General features: G+C 36.3%; 1 protein-coding gene across 1 annotated transcript in view; it reads right to left on the bottom strand.

Moving 5' to 3' along the window:
* Window positions 1–5,622: 5,622 nt before the first annotated feature.
* Window positions 5,623–13,790, bottom strand: part of LOC144850178 (putative G-protein coupled receptor CG31760) — a 37,975-nt gene continuing 29,807 nt past the window's right edge. The window contains exons 8-11 of the mRNA XM_078707406.1: window positions 11,756–11,894; window positions 9,869–9,974; window positions 8,087–8,269; window positions 5,623–6,634 (exon numbers count right to left, since the gene is read on the bottom strand). Of these exons, the coding sequence (XP_078563532.1) occupies window positions 6,368–6,634; window positions 8,087–8,269; window positions 9,869–9,974; window positions 11,756–11,894 (695 nt within the window). The 3' untranslated portion in view covers window positions 5,623–6,367. The remainder of the gene's footprint in view (window positions 6,635–8,086; window positions 8,270–9,868; window positions 9,975–11,755; window positions 11,895–13,790) is intronic.

Below are 13,790 nucleotides of genomic sequence, written 5' to 3'. Positions count from 1 at the left end.
AGTGCACACAGGTTATAACTGTGTACACTGGACCTACGGCTTATAGTCCTTATCCGAGAAGACTTGTTCCACCACCAGAACCAGAACCCTTGCCGATGTTGTTGGCTCTTTAGGTACGGTAAACAGCGCCCCTGCCTTAACCACTCGGCCATTTGACTCGCTTAACTCGAATGAAACTGCCAAGCGGATAAGTAAATATCGAAATAGTTTTGGCTCAGTGGACGATTAACCCCAAAATTCCTATCTCCTCTGTACAAAAGTTTGTTTTTCCCCCAATTTCTTAGGGCTGTTTTCTATGCCTTACCGTCATCTCCGAAATGTACTATTACAGTCAGCAGTATGTAACAGTGTATACTACGTGTTGACATAAAAATGAAACTTTTTGGAACCCTTTCATATCGTATTTAAAGCTTGGTTCCCACTAGCGACGCAACGCAACGCAATCTACACAACGTAAGAAAATGCCCTTCCATTCATTGCGTTTGCCCCCGCCTGCGTGAAATCAAACCTGCGATGTCGTCGGTTCCCACTTGTGATTACGCAATACAGCACTTTGCGTCGCTGCGTTGCGTTCTAGTGGGAACCACGCTTAATGCTATGTATTTGTTGATCAACATGGTAGTACCGTATTGGTATTTGGTTCATGGTTAATACATTTACACTGTTCAAAATAAATTATCTAGAATATTGTTTTCAACCGACCTGATTTTATTGCAAAAGATTATACAGATATTCAACAATAAACGATTTATACATTTTAGATTACAAATTACATTATTTTAAGATCAAAATACGTTAATTTACTAATCTAATCTCACTTAAGTGATTTTTAAAAATGCAATTGAACTATATATAAATATATATATATATAATAATAATAATAAATTTCGTTTGATAGTGCAATTATATATATATCAGTAACAATGGTTAAATTTTAACTTAAAAGAAGAATAAAAACTTAATCAAATTTAAAAATTAATATTTTATATCAAAATAAAAATCGACCATACGAATTGTACGAAGAGCACCTCAAATCAAGTGCAATATATATAAATGAAATGTTTTTTATCTTGTATGAATATGTTTTAAAATAAATAAAAAATAAATAAAAACGAGAATAAAGTAGTCAAATGTAGGCCTATGCCAGTTCATGTTACTCAAATGGTAAACTAAAAGAAATACAAAGTGGTTAAAAAACATAGTAGGCCTTAGCCATTTTAGCCTAAAGCTTGGTTCCCACTAGCGACGCAACGTAGCGCAATCTACGTAACGTATGGAAATGCCCTTCTAATAATTGTGTTTGCACCCGCTTGCGTGAAATCAAACGATATTTGCAGCACTGTTGCGTCGTCGGTTCCCACTTGTGATTACCCAATACAGCACTTTGCGTCGACACGTCGCTGCGTCGCGTCGCTAGTGGGAACCACGCTTAAGGTGACATTTAATCGGTGTTACATACAGTTCAGTCAATATGTATACATTTATTATTCGTCTGTTACTATAATTTTACCGTTTATCACCGTTTCATTCGTTAAACATTTGAAATAAAACTAGTATGCCGTGATAAATCGAATCTAAGCGGCGCTCCGACTTCATTAATCCAACAGATAGGATAGATAAAACATGGACATTAGCATTTATTCGTATTCTTCCATTTCGTTATTCTCACTTCACCTAGCCATTATTATTGCCCAGAGTAATATAAAAGCTAGTTTTTAAATAATAAAACGATGAAATGTGCATTCATGTCTTTAAGGCGTTAAATACAATAAATTGTCATGACACCACAAATAGTCACAAAGCTGACACCCGTGCAAAAGTCGTGTCAACATTTTCATCAGTTTGTGACAAGTTATGAATATTCTGACGTTTTAATCGTCGACACGACCGACAATCGCAAGTGAAATTGACATGTCAAATTGAATGCCTTTTTCCCAGTAAATTTAAAGTATTCGGCGAAAAAATGGTTTTTTTTTGTAACGCTAAATAAGGTCATTATAAACAAAACTATTAGGTTCACGTCCGGGATTTTTTCATTAGGAAAAGAGCTTTGTTTGGCATTGTGATGTACCATAAGATTGTTTAAAAGCCCAGTTACGGTTTTCCGGAACGCTTGAAACCGCGATCATGTAATTTTCACGAGAAATTTATTGATTCTTTAAAGATATATTGTTCCCCTAAAAACAAATTTTGTGTTGAATATGCCATTTTAATGTCACATAATAGTTAGTCACATTGGCCAAAAACTGGATCGAAAAAAAAATTATTTACCCGAAAAAATGTAATTCAAAGCAAAAGAACACTTAAATTGTCTGTCAGACAATCATTTTTGGTTAAAATTTTAACATTTGTCTTTTTTGTAAGTGAAATAAATCTTCAAAATGGCCTATTTAGGCTAAATCCTGATGTTATTAATCTCCATTTTTCATGTTTTTGAAGGACAATACATCTTTACATTTTTTTTACTGAATGTGACCACAAAAAAGTATGCCATATTTGGAAATATAATGCGACTCGTGTGAATAGACGAAAGAGTGAATAATGGACGAATGTAAGTTTTGTTCGGATGAATAGAACACTGAAGTGTCGGTACAAGCACCTCCGATACACATGATACCTGTAATGCCTACATACACGACGAAATTACATAGTTAATTAATATGAATGAAGAAGTATAAATGTTGAGAGTAATCAAAATATATGATAGTGTCCATGAGGGATTTGCCAATTGCGTGCTTAAATTGAATAATGTTGTGAATTTAATTATTTATTACTATGTCGTGAAAGCCCATAGACATTAATTTATTTTTAAACGGTTTCCTCCGCGAATGGAATCTGTCTGTAATCCTATCCTGTATCGGATAGATTTCAATTCTATATGTACATGTTTGAACCTATCTGCATCACTGTGTATACTGTTTGAAATGTAAGGGTTTCTTCGAATAAACTTTGAAATTTAAGTTTGACGTAGACGCAACGAGTTGACCAATCACAAGCGACTTCAGATGATGTATTGCGTCGTAATTGGTCAAATTACTTGAGTTGCGTTTACGTCATTGTGTTGGTTCCAAATGAGAACTAATCAACTAGCCTACCTGAAAAATAACACGGAAATATCACGCTGATATTTTTGAGAAATAACTTTAAAAAAAAATTGTATACAAAGAATGAGCTGGTCATTTACGCGTGTCGCTTTCGAAGGCAATGGATATAGAGCGTTATTTGGAATGTAATAAATAAATAAAGTATTGTATACACGAACAGTACTCAAAGTGGGACGTCCTCTTGGTAATAGACACCTGATGCTTTTGATATAAAAATTGGCACGCACGTAACAATATATAATTTGTAAGAAACTAAAAATAATCAACAACAACTGTGACATTTTATTTCAAATTCTGGCAGTTGTTTAAAAGCAAGGGAATAGAATTGATTGAAATGTACATTATTATTCATGATTGTCTCATGAAAACAAAACATGTTTGTTTAAAAAAGTCACTTTCTGTTTAAAAAAACTGTGTTGAGGGAAAGCCTATTGCGAAAAAGTGCCGGTTAGTAATAAACTATCTGTTCGGCTCTTGGCATTTTAGTAGCAGCATGGTTTTAATAACAATTCTAATCATCCCAGAGCAGACTATTAACAACAAATGGAAATAATTGCCTGCTGCTGTAACACTCGCACACATGACCACAGTTCCCGCGCGTACAACGCACCGGCGCCTACAACAAGTTTAGGACTCTTTAACAATCTATCTAAATCCTGTTTTCATGTCGACGTTATTCGACGCTATCGTTAACAATAATCGGCGATCTCCTACGTAATCATTGATATGTTAACGATTTACAGGAAAAGGTACTCGCTATCGTTATTATTTCAACTTGAAGTTTTCAAACGATCGTCGTTAAACTTTTAACGATCAACGACGATAGCGTCGAATAACGTCGACAGCAAAACAGGCTTTAATATTCCCACTAGAACGCAACGCAAGGACGTAAGCCGCAACGCAAGCGAATTGGCCAATCACAAGCGACAGTTAGTCCATCGCTTTTATTAGTCAATTCGTTTAAGCTTGGTTCCCACTAGCGACGTAACGCAAGGACGTAACGCAACGTGATTTGACCAATCACAAGCGATGGATTATTCGAAAATTAGCTTGTCATTGGTCAACTGCGTTGCGTCCAAGTAGGAGTTGGGTTTTTTTACGATTTCTGTTGTTATGTGTATTCCTTTTGTGTATGTTATATAAAGCGTGGTTCCCACTAGCGACGCAACGCAAGGACGTAACGCAACGCAAGTGAATTGACCAATCACAAGCGATGACTTATTCGCTTGTGATTGCTAACTGTCTATAACTTCGCTTGTCATTGGTTAAAACGCTTGCGTTGCGTTTACGTCCTTGCGTTACGTTCTAGTGGGAACCAAGCTTGAATAGTGAAAATGATTAATATATATATAAATAAAAATTAATTTCTCTGTGAAGTTGTTAAAGCTTGGTTCCCACTAGGACGCAACGCAATGACGTATGGCAACGTAAGTGAGTTGACCAATCACAAGCGATGGATTATTCAAACTGTCGCCTGTCATTGGTCAACTCGCTTACGTTGAGTTTACGTCCTTGCGTTACGTCCTAATGGGAACCAAGCTTAATCAATCACAACAACAGTTTGAATAAGCTTGTCAAATCACTTACGTCCTTGTGTTGCGTCGCTCGTGGGAACAAAGCCTTAACCTGCTGCCTACTGTAGTGGATAATGTTGCGTATTGAGCAATTGAATACAATCAATGACAACGTGTATTGTAATAATTTGCTTCGATCCAAGTGCACAATTGTATCATAAGTAAATTAGTCGAGATTCTATGTATAGGCCTAGACTTACGTCAGAGATAACAATATTCATAATCAACCATTGTGCTTTATTTCCGTCATGTTCAGCTTTAGGTTGTTGCTAGCCTTCTGTTGGCTAGTAAAATCGATGCGCATGTTTTTTTCATTCCATTCATCATAGCGCCTTATCCTTTCTTTTATTCATCCTCTTAAGCTTGGTTCTCACTAGCGACGCAACGTAACGCAATCTACGCAATGTAAGAAAATGCCCTTCTAATAATTGTGTTTGCCCCCGCCTGCGTGAAATCAAACCTGCGATGTTTGCAGCACTATTGCGTCGTCGGAACCAAGCTTTACTATTCATTCAGTTCATCTACTACTTGTTTACATACTGTATCATGTATTCAACCGTGCATCATTACGTCATTGTGTAGGTTTGCTATGATTCGACTTTATTAATGATTTAATAACGGCCAGGTTATACGAAACTATGCAGAATAACAACACTATAAAAGGGTTAAAATGTGATGAATTAATCAAGTGACACAATGTGAACTAGCAAAGCCAAAGTAACGATTGTATTAAAGGCGTGCTTTAAGAAGTGGTGACGTCAGAACTTGGCAAACCCCAGATCTTAAAGTACTGTATAAACAAACAAAAAATCAACATAAATTCGTAAATATTGTACCAAGTTATAGTACTGAAGGTGCAAGCCGATCACCCCCCCCCCCCCCCTCCCCTTGACCCTAAAATACTGTACACCCTGGCAAGAATTGTGCCACGGTGGTTCGCGTGCGTGAACAAGAATTGACCGCCATTTTGTTTTCAAAACATTACAAATTAGTAATAGTGTAATATAATACCAAACATCATTGAATATATATGCATTAGTTAAACAATCTTCCTGTCACGCTTTTTATGGAACTCGATTCCAAACCTAATACGTCTGATTTATATATTCGAACGAAAGCAATAATATATAAACTTAACTTAATATTGCACTTAAGAGTATAAACAGGGAGGTGTATAAATACGCTGTATGACGTTATTATTAATACTAATAAATTTACTAGTTTTTTAATTATACCCCTTGATTCTTGCTACTGAACCAATTGGAGCCGCCGAAATTACACACCTGACATTCAGCAACCAATCCCTACTCTCAAATTAGCAGTTTTATTTGTGATTGTAAATAGTTCAAATGATGCACTTTTCCAAGGATTTGGACCAAACACTTTCTAAACCATTATACCACCACCGGCTAATAATATGCGCAGTATTTCATTCGTATATGCGAACCATATTGATAAAATGAATATAAGTCTTAACTTTTTTTGTGCCGGATTTTGTTTCAGCAGTTATTGATCCTCTGTTATTATTCTTCTATTATCTCACCAGTTGATATTATTATGGTGATTTCTGTAAAATGTGATAGTCGTATGATGTTCGAAGCAGCGATCTTGTGATAAATCATCTTTTGTAACAATCAGTAATAAATGTAAAATAATATTTATGTATTCACACTGGAGATATTGGAAGGCTCATAAATGATCATCGTAGTTGCAATTATTATCTATATATGATGACTGTCCTTCTAGATGGTTCGCTTCACCGTTCAGCGGTTGAAGCTCCTCGTGTAGGCCCAATGACTCCATTGATTGTCGAGTTTTCTTGCAAACTTGGACCGATTCTAGGGCTTTAGAAGCCTCTGCAGCTGCGGCTAATTCTTGCTTTAGATGAGGGTTGCCTAGCCTCATGCTCTTGTCTCTGAGTATCTCTAGTTGCATATACAGTCGTCGTAATTCGACCTAAAAAATATATGATATGCTTAGCATAATTGGCCATTATACGTCCTGAATATTTTCATCAATCAGCAATCATTATCATCGTCGTTGTCATAGTCGTCGTTGTCATTATCATCGTCGTTGTCATCGACGTCGTCATTGTCGTAGTTGTCGTTGTCGTAGTTGTCATCGTCGTCGCTGTCATCGTCGTCGTCGTTGTTGTCATCGTCGTCGTTATCGTTGTCATCGTCATTGCCGTCGCCGTCGTCGTTATCGTTGTCATCGTCGTTGTTGTCGTTGTCATCGTCGTCGTCGCTGTTGCCATCGTCGTCGTCGTTGTTGTCATCGTCGTTGTCACATCACATTTTTTCTTCACGTAAAGTTTGATAGTGTATACAGAGCTTTAGTCAAGGTATTTTAAGATACCGTACTATTTTTGATGGTGAGGATGAACTATTGTATCTTTATTGCACTGCACATATCCATTTTAGAGTTTTACAGCTAATAAGTATATATCTTTCTATAGGATAATATATTGGATTATTCAACAAAATGCATCTACTGTATCGAACTACTTTCCTTCTCCCTTCTAATCAAAACAAACTTTTTAACTTCACGTGGCGTCACGTGGCGTACACACGTACACTCTGAATCTAGGGCACGTATAGTATCTTCATCTCGATGAAACTAGTTCAATGTTCATCGTCTTGGTCATAATGTCATAATTTTATTTACTCTCTCGAGCTTAGGTCGTATTATTCTAATATACTGTATACCGTAATTGCTTGTTAAACAAAGGCGTGCCATGCATACATGTGTATTGTTTGTAAATGAGTCCTGGATTTCAAGAGACACAAACTCCGCGCATGCGTGATACTGTAGTATTGTCAATATATAAATGTGCGCGTCAAAGATGCGCACTGTAAAAAATGTTTTACTGTAAAATGTCAACAACTTAACTGTAAAACTAACATATTCTTGTAAACTATTTTACAGTTAATTATTTTACTATAAACAATACACTGTAAATCGAATTACAGTTAACTGAAAAACAATTTACAGCAATAACAAACAATTTTGTTTTCTCCTCGCAGTCAGGAATAGTGTGATTTTTTTTTCCAATCAAATATCTTGAATTGCTGTAAACAGATTGTTTATAACTTGTGATCCGTCGGAAATGTACACACATTTAAATGTTTTTTGTAAAACAGTTGTTGGATGTAATTTTTTACATTAACAAAACTGTACATTTAACATTTTTTTTACAGTGCGCTAAATGCAAAACATTGTAAACGATTTGGTTTCATTAATCATTACACTGCATCAAGTCTACACTATCAGACTTTATGTGACAAAAACATGTGATGTTCCCCTATATGGACATGATGATGTCATATCACTACCATATTTGGGCACATCACACTTTTTGTTTGTCAAACGAGTTTGATAGTGTAGACAGAGCGTTATGGCACTTACCTGTATATCAGACTTCTCCATCTTATCCGTCTTTATGGCAGGGGCGACCGATGATGGATATCCAAGTGGCGGCCGCGACCACGACGCGTCGCCAACGCTCGACCTATGGTGACTTATCTGTGTCATCGTAGTCTTAAACTTTGTATCAATAACATCTCCTTTTCCTTTGTAAACCATATATATCTGTATATGATAAATAGTGTAACAATAATTGATGACGAGATTATAGAGCCAGGGAAAACTAAATGCAAACATGCCATTTAAAACTACAGCAGCACGCAACAACCCCTATTCTCACGTTCTCTCTCTCATTAATGTCAAACGCATTTTGTATATAATGTGAGAATAATACATTATGTGATATAGTTATATAAGCTATAACAATTTTGACATTACGTCAAAGAAACTAATAGAATAACATAATCAATATATCATGCGTTAGGTAATAAATAAAGTTAGATATTGGAATTGATCATATAAAGCTTGAACGCTCGATATGATGTGATCATTAATTGTGAAAATAATGCTAAACGTGTTTCGCTGTTATAACTAAACTCTGAAGAGAAGTTAAGCATAGAAGAAAAATGGACGTTTTAACGTCTGCATACAAAGATAGTTAGATTACCACGAAAGATAAAAAAAAATACTCAGATTTAAAAGCTTAAATTTTGAGCTTTCATCACAAAAAATTAACGTACAGTGTTTGTCATAATATTTTTTTATAAGAGTCTTATGCGAGCTCAAAATCTCGTATCAAACATCTAATAGCAACATAACGAGGTATTTAATACACTGTTTGCGTACCATATCACACTATTGTCATTTTAAAAGTTTTAGAGTTTAATCCGGGCTCAACCTGGCGTATCATACTCTAATACTCGTGTATATATACAATATGGCCTAATAAAAATATGAGCTTATCTCGCATCTCAAACAACACACAACAGTCGCGTTCGTTTAAGCGTGGTTCCCACTAGAACGCAACGCAGCGACGTATTGACGCAAAGTGATGTATTGCGTAATCACAAGTGGGAACCGACGACGGAACAGTGCTGCAAACATCACAGGTTTGATTTCACGCAGATGGGGGCAAACAAAATTATTGGAAGGGCATTTTCTTACGTTGCGTCGGTTGCGTTACGTTGCATCGCTAGTGGGAAGCAAGCTAAAAGGCTGCATTGCGTAATCACGTCAAGTGGGAACCGACGACGCAACAGTGCTGCAAAAATCGCAGGTTTGATTTCACGCAGGTGGGGGCAAACACAATTATTGGAAGGGCATTTTCTTACGTTGCGTCGGTTACGTTGCTAGTGGGAACCACGCTTTAACACTGCAGTAAATAGACACAGAACAAACAAGAATATTTCTTACAAAAAACGCTGCTCGCTTATTGTTATTGCTAAGGTCAAGTCTGGGGGTCACTTCATCACGCCTAGATACTTCAAGTATCCTATTACAAACAAAAACTTCAATGGACTGTTTTGATAATAATTCAATGATTATCTGACAGCGAGTTATAGTAATATCATGGGACTCATAAATACCAGAAATGCTTTGGGATTTGTCGTTAGACTCTTTCCCAGACTTTTTTTGGATTCAACAGGTGCTACCTATAAATTATAGTCGAGACTTATTTTTCGCAAAAATGTCAGTGTCTAGTACTATAACTGCTGCTATGCTTTATATCTGAATGATTTATCTCTTGTGACGTAGCGGGCTAGAGCAGCAGCGTGAAAACATAAACATAGACAAACACAAGAAAACAGAGTAAATGTAACTTACCTTACTACCAAATAAAAGAACTAGAACCACTGTGGTTGTCAACTGTGTATGTGCAAAATCTATAACGTGCATTAAATCAGGATTGGCAAGATCATGAAGGAAAAACCTATAACAGATTTGAAACAAAAAATATTTAATATCAGTGTCCATTGTAAGAAAAGCATGGTTATACCAAGGCACTCTAACAACAGGATGCTGATCTCCGGAGATCGAAGGGTTTATCTGTGGCTGCGACACGATCAGTTCCATGCTTCTCAATAATGTACATAGTACAGTACTGTTGGTATTTGTCGCAGCCAGACATAAGATCAAAAGAAATGCCGAGTGATTAGGTACTTCACTTATCGTGGCAGAATATAGTCTTTTTGTCGATAAGATAGGATCTACAGCTCATTCGTCTGTTAAACCCCGATGTAGTACTGCACATGTTTCGTTGATTGCTGTGACAGTAACATATCTGTAGGGTATTTTGTAGTTATCTGGGTTCCAGACGGAGTTTTGACTTAATATTAGTAAAAAAGATAAATATTTTGGCATGCATGGCGTTTCTGTAGATTTCTTTCTTTATTCATCCAAAAAAAAAATACATAAACATAACATTATAATATAAAACATTAAAATAATTGGATATAAAGGAAGAAGAGAAAGGGCAACTTCATGCCTATCTAGCTCTACTCCCTGTATAACGTTTTATACGTATACTACTCTACGCTTTCAGACAAACATCGAAAACCTCGAAATAACTACTACAGGGGCATGTCTAGGTATATTGTGACCTGGGAAGAAGTATGTAATAGCCTAGTAGTTAGCCTTCACCCACGTACGACGTAATCATCTTTACAATTAGTGCAAAATAATTGTTTAATTTTTATATAATGCAGATTAAAACGTTTCTCAAAACTTTTAAATGTCAACACTGACATGTATGCCAATTATATTTGAATTATCGGAACTAGCAATGACGTCACCGCGTAACATGCTTTACAAACTTTCTAAGTCTTTTCAATTTGTATTTAGATGTTTCCAATTAGGATAACAATAAGATATTTTGAAACCTAAAACCCTAATTAAATTTAATTCACGAATTTTGTATCGTTATTTATAACTGATTATTTTCAGCTGCCGTTGCAGAATGTCTTTTCATGGGAAACCATTGTATTATTAATCTGTAACATTATACAGAAATCGAGAAACAAATCGTCTAATTTATTTATGTACAAAGCGAAAAGAAAATCAATTTTTAAAAACAGGTCACGGCAAACAAATTATATCATAATCACTTTTAAACATTTTTTTTTACGTTAAAACGTGACTGCGCCAGGTGAATGTGTGACGTCATTGGTATATTAAAGATCGGGAATTCAATTCAAGCAATATTGTTTTTGAATAGCGTGTTAAATCAATCACATCCATCATCTGGTTGTGTTTTTGATCAGTAGAAAGGTCTATTCGAACATATAATTCGAACCCAGGCTCTATGGATGGCAATAATACACTACCATTGTATTAAACTACAATACCCCTATTGTACAATGTGTCAAGCGTTACTGCAACCAATTAAAAAATCCGCGATATTAAAATCCACGATACGTCTAATTTACAAATGGGGTTTGTTGCAGAAGGTATCACAACACGGGCTCATATTTTCCATCTATAGCAGTGGCGTAACGGCTATGAGAGCTCACTGGTTAACCCAGGGGCCAGGAGCTTATGGGGGCCCTGAGCAGTGTCCAGAGGGTTAAAACAGGCATTAACATATGTCAAAAAAGGCTAAAAACGCCCGAGGCCTCCCAGGCCACTTAGGGTTCCTAAACCAGGGTCCTCAGGCCTCTGCGTTACGCCACTGATCTATAGTCTGCTACGATCAAATCAATAATAGACACTTACAATGCTATTCCAGAAAACACTGATAATAACGTTTCGTTGTATATTGCCCAACTTATGAAACGACTTTCATTGAATTCAGATGGCGCCTTCCTCACGTTGTAGCACAAACGTACACCCCAGAGCAGAAACAGCAACTCGACTATAAAAATGAAAAACGAGAAACATAAAAATGAATTATTGTATCATATAACGCAGGCAACTGTCATTAAAATTGTGTTATTTATTCGTGTGTTATTTTTTTCGATAAAAATTATAATTATGTCCATTATAGCGAGTGCAGTATTGATGATATATGATGCAAAATAGTTTTTTCTATATACCACCACACGTCACGCGAGGACCATCTTCGTTTATGTAGGCCTGGTGTGTGAAAATTACCTCAAATTTGACACGCGATAACATAGAGTAAATCTCTGTCTACACTATCAAACTTTATGTGACAAAAAATGTGATGTGCCTATATATGGACATGGTGATGTCATATTACTAACATATTAGGGTATATTACTACCATATTTAGGAACTAGTTTGATAGTGTAGACAGAGCTTTAAGGGTTTATTGACACTTAATTAACAATGTGATAATATGACCGTGACCGTTAGCTAATGTTAGAGGGTCTGTTTTGCAGAGAGGGGATAATGATAATGACAGAGGGGATAATGATAATGACAGAGGGGATAATGATAATGACAGAGGGGATAATGATAATGACAGAGGGGATAATGATAATGATAGAGGGGATAATGATAATGACTGAGGGGATAATGATAATGACAGAGGGGATAATGATAATGACAGAGGCAATAATGATAATGACCGAGGGGATAATGATAATGACAGAGGGGATAATGATAATGACAGAGAGGATAATGATAATGACAGAGGGGATAATGATAATGACAGAGGGGATAATGATAATGACAGAGGGGATAATGATAATGACAGAGGGGATAATGATAATGACAGAGGGGATAATGATAATGACAGAGGGGATAATGATAATGACAGAGGGGATAATGATAATGACAGAGGGGATAATGATAATGACAGAGGGGATAATGATAATGACAGAGGGGATAATGATAATGACAGAGGGGATAATGATAATGACAGAGGGGATAATGATAATGACACAGAGGATAATGATAATGACAGAGAGGATAATGAAAATGACAGAGGGGATAATGATAATGACAGAGGGGATAATGATAATGACAGAGAGGATAATGATAATGACAGAGGGGATAATGATAATGACAGAGGGGATAATGATAATGACAGAGGGGATAATGATAATGACAGAGGGGATAATGATAATGACAGTGGGGATAATGATAATGACAGAGGGGATAATGATAATGACAGAGGGGATAATGATAATGACAGAGGGGATAATGATAATGACAGAGGGGATAATGATAATGACAGAGGGGATAATGATAATGACAGAGGGGATAATGACAGAGGGGATAATGATAATGACAGAGGGGATAATGATAATGACAGAGGGGATAATGATAATGACAGAGGGGATAATGATAATGACAGAGAGGATAATGATAATGACCGAGGGGATAATGATAATGACAGAGGGGATAATGATAATGACAGAGAGGATAATGATAATGACAGAGGGGATAATGATAATGACAGAGGGGATAATGATAATGACAGAGGGGATAATGATAATGACAGAGGGGATAATGATAATGAAAGAGGGGATAATGATAATGACAGAGGGGATAATGATAATGACAGAGGGGATAATGATAATGACTGAGGGGATAATGATAATGACAGAGGGGATAATGACAGAGGCAATAATGATAATGACCGAGGGGATAATGATAATGACAGAGGGGATAATGATAATGACAGAGAGGATAATGATAATGACAGAGGGGATAATGATAATGACAGAGGGGATAATGATAATGACAGAGGGGATAATGATAATGACAGAGGGGATAATGATAATGACAGAGGGGATAATGATAATGACAGAGGGGATAATGATAATGACAGAGGGGATAA

This window comes from Antedon bifida, chromosome 8, assembly GCF_963402885.1.
Source record: "Antedon bifida chromosome 8, ecAntBifi1.1, whole genome shotgun sequence".
Lineage (NCBI taxonomy): Eukaryota > Metazoa > Echinodermata > Crinoidea > Comatulida > Antedonidae > Antedon > Antedon bifida.
Note: the sequence above shows the minus strand (reverse complement) of the source record. Positions and strands in the feature narration are given on the sequence as shown.